General features: G+C 60.6%; 1 protein-coding gene across 1 annotated transcript; it reads left to right on the forward strand.

The window, feature by feature from the left end:
- Positions 1-780: 780 nt before the first annotated feature.
- On the forward strand, positions 781-6,205 carry LOC136786601 (proline-rich protein 36-like). The gene is made up of 2 exons (XM_066979647.1): positions 781-2,237; positions 2,342-6,205. The coding sequence occupies exons 1-2, from the start codon at positions 1,304-1,306 to the stop codon at positions 4,165-4,167; spliced, it is 2,760 nt and encodes a 919-aa protein (XP_066835748.1). The 5' UTR covers positions 781-1,303; the 3' UTR covers positions 4,168-6,205.
- Positions 6,206-8,064: the final 1,859 nt, after the last annotated feature.

The raw sequence follows: 8,064 nt of genomic DNA on the forward strand, positions 1-8,064 counted from the left end.
TGACACAGCCACTAGGTGACGATGCTTCCAATTCTCTCTAAAGAAACCTTGCTTTCTCAGGCCCAGGTGTCCAGCTGCACACCAAGGACGTCCCTGGCTCCCAGGCACAGTTCCCAGGCCCAAGGCCGAGCTCCCCTCCGAACCCCCATTCCAGCAGACCTTGCTCCTGGCGTTGTGGAGCAGCCATTTCATGTCAGCCTTTTCTCCTGGCAGTCAGCTTAGCGCCGTAACCTCTGCCATCGGGGCGCCCGAGAGCCGTGTGAGGTCAGCAGAGAGTCACTGTCAGCCTTTGACCTCACAGAGGTGGGTGGCCATAAGTGCCCTGAGCGTCCAGCTCGCATTGAGTACTGCTGGTGGCACTCGAGGCGTGGAGGTCTGCATGGTGCAATGGGAGACGCCGATGTCCTGCTGCTGGAACAAGAGACGCTGATGTGCTGCTGGTGCAGGAGGAGACCTGAAGGTGCTGCTGCTTACAGGTGCTGAGGAGCGGGCAGCCTCCGTGCCGGTGGCTGAGCATGCTGCTCTTAATTAGTGCTCTACCCTTCCTATCTTTTTACTAAGGTGGGTAGAGAGAAATGCCCATATCTGTTTATTTCCTGGTAAGAAATGTAAGAGCCTTGTATCTGCATATTCACCAGATTCATCCCAGCGCCCTTGGTACTGGCGATCTGTGTTGATCTGTAATAAAGAGCAATCGGTAGCACACCAAGTCTCCGTGACCTTGCATCTAACAGAATCGTCCAAATCCCTGTTGTGATCTCTCTACAGCTGTGGGCTGGCTAAGCTGTCTGTTGGATGGTGAAAATGGGAAATGATTGGGATGGGAAATGATGAGTGGGCCGAGAAATCATTGCTGGGATGGGAAGACTTCCTTGGGGTGGAAAGCCATTGGGGTGGGAACTCAAAGAGATGGGAAATCTTCCCTGGGTTTGAAATCCTTGGGAAGCAAAAGCGTTGGGATGGGAAATCACTCCGGGGATGGGGAAGTATTGGGATGGGAAGTCTTTAATGGGGTGGGTAACATTCACTGGGGAAGGAAGTACTTGGAAAAGTAATCAGAGAGATGGGAATTCTTTGGGATGAGATCTCTTTGGATTAAGAAACGCTTCGTGTCGATGGGAAATATCTCGTATGGGAATCTGTTATCATGTGAAATTGTAAGGATGGGAAATGACCGTTAGGATGCAAAGCTGGTACTGGGACGGGAAATGCTTGGGACGGGGAAGTGTTGGTGTGAAACCGTCCTGGGCATGGCAAATGATGCGTGGGAGGGAAAGCCTGATGGGGATGGAAAAGTCTTGCGATGGGAAGCCTGCTTGGGTCCAAAAGCTGCAGTCCTCACCAAGATGGCGGCGAGGGGCTGGTCAGCCGTTGGGACGGAACGGCCGTTGCCCGCGTTCCCCAACCGACCGCCCCACTCTCCAGCCACCATGGCAGGTACAGCAGCCGGCTCCCGCTCCTCCCGGGGCTGCGGCCCTGCTGGCGAGCCCAGCGCCCCAGATCTCACCCCAGCGCCCTTTTTCCCACAGAGGGTTTCCCCAGACGGCTTCCGCGGCTTCCGCAGACGCAAAACTCCCCCTTCGTCATCCCAGCCGTGCCGCCAACGGTGGCTGCCTGGCTGCTGCCCTCCCTCCCCGGAGCGATGGCGCTGCCCTTGCAGCCCCCGCAGGTACCCACCCTCCCCTACGCGCTGCCCCAGGCCACCGTCTGGCACGTGGTGCCGGGGGTCCAGGGGCAGGTGCTGCAGCTCCCCGCCGGGGTGCAGCTGGCACCTGGGGGGCACCTCCCACCCGAGGGGCACCACCTGCAGCTGGGGCAGCTCCCCGCCGTGGGGCAGCTCCCTGCTGTGGGGCAGCTCCCCCACACCGCTCCTCCCTGGGCCCCCGTCTACCAGTGGGGACAGCCCGTGGGGACGGGGACGGTGCTGCCCCAGGATCCCCTCTGGCTGGGGCCCGGGGCCGTGCTCCATTGGGAGCTCCTGCACCCCGCAGGCACCTGCCTGCTGCAGGCCCCTGCCCACCCCGGCCCCCCACCCCTCCTCGTCCCGGGGCCTCCGCTGCGGGGGCAGGCGCTCCCCACGCCCCGCACCCTGACCAGCAGCCGGGGGCAGCTGCCGGAGCCCTGCGACCACGCCGTGGGGCTCAGCGAGGACCAGGGTCCCCCGCTGCCCGGCCCCACTCCCCCCGAGCCTGCCCAGGCTCCAACGACCGCCAGCACCCAGACGGTGACGCCCGACGGTGAGTTTGGGGCTGGCGCAGCCGGCCGCTGGGCGCCCCACACCCAGGAGCCATGGGAAAGCTGGCATCGCCCATCCTGGGGGATTTGCTTGCTTTTTCCTCAGCGGCGACAGTTGCAGAGGTGCCTGAGGAGCCCCTGGAGCTGCTTGAGCTGGGCCCCGATGCCTTCGCCGAGGCCTTTCCCCACCTGGCAGGGGACAGCCAGCAGCTGCAGCACCTGCAGGACCAGCTCCCGGCCGACCTGGACATCTCCAGCTTGGAGGAGCTGCTCAGCTGGCTCGATGCCGTGGAGCCCCAGGACGCCTTCCCCGGTGTCCCCAGCAGTCCTGTGCTCAGCCGCTTCCTGTCTGAGCTGCCCGACCTCTGCGAGGACATGGAGGAGCCGAGCACACAGGGACTGGCAGCCACCAGAGCGCTGGGTGAGGTACCCTCAACCCCTGGGGTGCACCCCGAGAAGGTGCAGGGTGGGCGGGCGGTGCAGCCCCCTGCTGTGCCGGCAGCGAGCTCCCCCCTCAAGCCTGCAGCCAGTCCCCAGCTCAGTGCCCTCAGGAGACCCCTGCCCAACCCTCCCTTCACTCTCCCCAAAAGGCCCCCCCACCCTGAATTCCCCACTGCCCTTAGCAGACCCCTGCCCAACCCTCCCTCGCGTCCCCTCAAGAGACCCCCCGACCCTGAATTCCTTAATTCCCTTAGGAGACCCCTGCCCAAGCCTCGCCTGAGTCCCCTCAAGAGCCCCCCCGACCCTGAATTTATTAGTGCCCTTAGGAGACCCCTGCCCAATCCCCCTCTGGGTCCCCTCAAGAGCCCCCCCGGCCCTGAATTTATTAGTGCCCTTAGGAGGCCCCTGCCCAATCCCCCTCTGAGTCCCCTCAAGAGCCCCCCGCCTGCCCCTGCGCCCACCGGCACCAAGTGGGGGGCCAAGCGCCCCGCGCCCACCAGCACCCCCAGCACAGCGCAGAGCTCCCAGCACAGGAGGCCGGCGACGGAGAAAACCCCCGGCAAGGAGAAGACGACGCTGCTGGGCCAGGGTGGCCAAGGCCCCAAGACGCTGTGCCAGGGGAAGACGGGTGGCCACAGCGCGGTGGCTGGCAGCAGCGGCCAAGCGGGCGGCGGCAGGCAGCAGCCGGCGAGCGACAGCACCAGGGCGCCCAGCAAGAGGGCCCGAAGCCCAGGGGCTGCTGGGGGGCAAGGAGCAGCGGCACCGCCTCCCCGGAGAGCGCTGCTGCTGCTGGAGCCCCCCCCCATTAAGCCCCGTGCCCGTGCCCGTGCCGTGCGGGCCCAGGACAGGCTCCGTCCCCAAGCCATCGGGGACACGACGCTGCAGCGCCAGCACCCGGGGACAAAGACCCCCAGCGAGACTTTGCAGCCGCTGGGGGCCAGGGCGAAGGCGCTGGGGCCAGTGCGCCAGCCGCCCTGTGTGCAGCCGCAGCCCACCTCCAGCGGCCCCAGCAGCATGCCCAGGGCCCCGCCGACGGTGCCAGGCTCCAGCGCTGTGCCCGCTGCCCCCCGGCCCCCAGCTGGCGACAAGGCCCAGGCGGTGCCGGCACCACCAGGCAGCACGGCGCGAGCGTGGAGAGCTCCCGTGCAGCAGGCGCCCAGAGCGCCGTGCCTGCCAGCCGCGGGGGGCCAAGCGCAGCGGGAGCCTCTGCCCACGCAGCCGCGCACGCTGCAGCGTCCGGCGCAGCCCCGCGTGGACTACGTGCCCTGCGTGGGGCCCTGGGCGGGCGGCGACGCGGCGCCCACGCCGCTGGAGGAGCAGGAGGCGTCGGTGCCCATCACGCCGCAGCAGCGTCCCGAGCGGGAGCGCCTGAAGAAGCTGGCCCAGGAGGAGCGGCAGCGGGCGGCCCACCAGATGAAGATCGGCCCCGTGCAATTCTTCGTGCAGCGGCAGAAGGACCACGCCATAGCCAAGTATTACGGCTACCCGTGACCCTGCGCTCCTCGACGGCCCCCGCAGCACCCGGGCCCGCTCAGCATGCAGGCACAGAGACCTCTGCAGGCGCCTGCTCCAGCTTCAGCCACGCTCCTCAGCCCTTGCCCCTCTCGCTTGCCCTCTCCCTTCTCCAGTGCTGGAGCTAGGCAGTGTTTGCCACTGTCAGGGATGGGCAACTGGGGCAATGGGAAATGCGCGCGTCACGAATGAACATTGCAATGGGAAGCTGTTGGGATGTTGGCAATAGCTGGGGTGGGAAAGGTTGGGCGTGGGAACTGCTTGTTGGGACACCAAATGGCTGAGATCCCAAACTTATTTCTTCGTTCGGGTCATTTCTCTTATTTAGTGCCTTCCTTATTAAATTCCTCTAGTGTAGGTGTTCACTCAGCAAGGCCTCTGCCTGCAGCTGTTCTGGCACTGGGATGCCGAGGGGATTTCATGCAGCCCGCTCCCGCTGCCCATGCTCAGTCCGTGCATGGATGTGGGCATGGCCAGCACGGACGGGAGAAAATGGGTGGACGGCTGGGTGGATGGGAGGGTGATGGGAGTTGGGAATTCAGCCTTGGGATCAGACACGGGAGGTTGTTGGGATAGGAAATGATCAGTGGGATGGGAAGTCACGATGGGGATAGGAATTCATTAGAATGGGAAAAATTGGTTTCATTTTTATTTCATTAAATTTACTTTATTGACTGTGTTGTACAGGATGGCATTTTTTTAGGTTCTCTTCCTTTTCTACCCTATTAAACTCTCTTTATCACAACGCACTGCTTTGTACTTCATTTTTCCTTCCGAGTCGTTCTGGATTCACTCAGGGTGGGGGGGACATTAGTGAACGCCTGTGTGCTTCAGATCCAAGGTCACCTTTGCCCTCAACTCAAGATACATATTTGCATCTGTTGTCATGATACAAAATTAACAACAACAAAATAAAAGTTAACTACTTCCAAGCACCAGCTGTACGTTTGCTGGGTCTGCTCTATGCATTTGAAGACCATTCAATACTATTCAGCACCTTCAGGAGGAAATGTGTGGTTCTAGGGAAATGCGTCTTGATCTGATGCAAACCTGCGACACACCCTGCAGCCCCTCCAACAACTGTGATTTTACCTGCAGCCCCTCCAACAACTGTGATTTTACCTGCAGCCCCTCCAACCCCTGTGATTTTTCCTGCAGCCACTCCAACCCTGGGACAGGCCCTACAGCTGGCTCCGGGGACTACCCCGTTGCCGTATCAGTCGCCAATACACACAAGATGAAGGAATGGATGCAGAAGTCATCTCGTTTAGGCAGGGAAGAAAGTCCTCCGAAGACGGGGAAGGAGCAATAGGCAGGCGAGGCAGGCGACCCCAATGTAGGGCCATCCCAGGGAAGAGGAGGCTGTTATAAAATAGAAAAGAGAGAAAAGCAGCAGTAAGCAGGTGATCCCCATCCCTGGGCGAGCTGCGAGACATGGGACAAGATTTCAGCTGTCATGCAGGCGAGCACATTGTCACCTGGCTGCTGCGATGCTGGGATAACAGCTCCGGGAGCCTGGAATCGGAGGGCAGGGAAGCCAAGCAGCTGGGATCCTTTTCTGGGGAAGGGGGCACTGAGAAAGCGATCGGAAACGGGGCACAAGCCTCTGGAGGCGGCGCCTGTCAGGCGTGAAGGAAAGGGATCCCTTCCAGGAAGATGCTGTGGGGTTGCTGAGGGTCGAAGAACAGCAGGTGTGGTGTTTTTCCTCAGCTGGGCAGCTGAGCTCCACCTCAACCGCTCTCTCCCTGCCCCTCCTCAAACGGAAAGGGGAGAAAATAGGATGGAAGGGGCTCAAGGGCTGAGAGAAGGACAGGGAGATCACTCCACAATGATCGTCACGGGCAAAAGAGGCTCAGCAGAGCCTGTTCCAGTCCAGGCCGGGCCTGCTCCTGCGGGGGCTCTCCACAGGCCGCGGCCTCCTCCAGGCCACATCCACCTGCTCCACCGGGGGCTCCTCCACGGGCTGCAGCGTGGAGATCTGCTCCGTGTGGGACCCGTGGGCTGCAGGGGGACAGCCTGCTCCACCAGGGGCCTCTCCCCAGGCCGCAGGGGAACTGCTGCTGTGAGCCTGGAGCACCTCCTGCCTCCTGCTGCACTCACCTTGGGGGCTGCAGAGAGGTTTCTCACTCCTCCCTGACCCAGACGCTGCTGTGCAGCAGGTTTCTTTCCCTTTCTTAGATGGGCTCTCACACAGGCGCAAACATCATCCGTTTTGTCTCAGTTCTGGGCAGCAGCGGGTCCCTCTGGAGCCTCCTGGAACCGGCCCTTATCTAACATGGGGCAGCTGATGCATTCTCCTCACAGAGGACACCCCTGCAGCCCCCCGCTACCAGAACCTGTCCTCGTAAACCCAACACAAGACACCGACCGAGCCTCCCTGATTCCCAGCAGGTGGGTCAGGCTGGGAACCCAGGCCAGTGCCCGGCAGACCCTCCTGGGCCTTGAAAAGAAAGCTTTATGGGGACGTAGCACCCAGAAAGAACGGAGTCACACAACAGGATTCATTTCCAAAACCGTCTCACAGACACCTGGGCCAAAGTGCAGGGCCTTGAGCGGGTATATCACAATGACAGAGTTCATTTCCTTCCCAGTAGCTGGCACGTGCCGTTTTTTGGGATTTCGGGGCTACAGTGTGCTGCTAAGAGGGATGTCTTAGCTCTTGCAGGGCAGTGCTTCCACTAAGGCCAGGACTTCTCTGCATCTTCTACTGCCCTGCAAGCGAGGATGCTTGGGGCACACAGGAAGCTGGGAGCGGACACAGCTGCAGGGATTCCATAAGGCACAAGCAAATGCAGCCTTGGCTTGGTGACACTTTCTCTTGATTACTGCTCAACACAAATTACCTCGAGCAAGTCTACTGTGAGGACTAAAGGAAAGAGACGTATGGATGCTGCTAAGCTCTTCTAGCTTGTACCAGGTAGGAAAGATACCTCTGTAGCAGGCGTGAAGAGGATAGCACTAATTAATTAGATGAGAAGCGGAGGAAAGGCACTTAGAGGTAGTGAAAAGCAGTTAATGTGATGTTCCGGGGAAGCTTCAGTCTGCTTAAGGAGTAGCAAGAACAAGCCTAAAGTCATAGCCAAATACAAGAAAGAGAGGAGGACACGCAGCATGAGAAGCTCCCGAGAGAAAGGAGCTCTGTTTTGGGTAAAAATCAGTCCCTTTTTCTATCATGGAGACATCCAAGGGCATAGGACACGTGCACTTCAGGGAACCAAGAGATGCTGTGCATTTCTCTCGTCCCCCTGACACAGCCACTAGGTGACGATGCTTCCAATTCTCTCTAAAGAAACCTTGCTTTCTCAGGCCCAGGTGTCCAGCTGCACACCAAGGACGTCCCTGGCTCCCAGGCACAGTTCCCAGGCCCAAGGCCGAGCTCCCCTCCGAACCCCCATTCCAGCAGACCTTGCTCCTGGCATTGTGGAGCAGCCATTTCATGTCAGCCTTTTCTCCTGGCAGTCAGCTTAGCGCCGTAACCTCTGCCATCGGGGCGCCCGAGAGCCGTGTGAGGTCAGCAGAGAGTCACTGTCAGCCTTTGACCTCACAAAGGTGGGTGGCCATAAGTGCCCTGAGCGTCCAGCTCGCATTGAGTACTGCTGGTGGCACTCGAGGCGTGGAGGTCTGCATGGTGCAATGGGAGACGCCGATGTCCTGCTGCTGGAACAAGAGACGCTGATGTGCTGCTGGTGCAGGAGGAGACGTGAAGGTGCTGCTGCTTAGAGGTGCTGAGGAGCGGGCAGCCTCAGCGGGCAGCTGAATCAGAGGGCAGGGAAGCCAAGCAGCTTCCTTCTCTGGGGAAGGGGGCACAGAGAAAGTGACTGGGAATGGGGTACAAGCCCTCAGCCTCTAAAAGCAATCCCTCAGATGTTTAGGCAT

The sequence above is a fragment of the Anser cygnoides genome, chromosome 18 (genome assembly GCF_040182565.1).
Source record: "Anser cygnoides isolate HZ-2024a breed goose chromosome 18, Taihu_goose_T2T_genome, whole genome shotgun sequence".
NCBI classification, from domain to species: domain Eukaryota; kingdom Metazoa; phylum Chordata; class Aves; order Anseriformes; family Anatidae; genus Anser; species Anser cygnoides.

Coding starts and splice junctions, on each gene's coding strand:
- LOC136786601 (XM_066979647.1), top strand. CDS start 1,304: ATGGGAAGCCTGCTTGGGTCCAAAAGCTGCAGTCCTCACCAAGATGGC. Junction 2,238..2,341: donor CCAGACGGTGACGCCCGACG/GTGAGTTTGGGG, acceptor CTTTTTCCTCAG/CGGCGACAGTTGCAGAGGTG.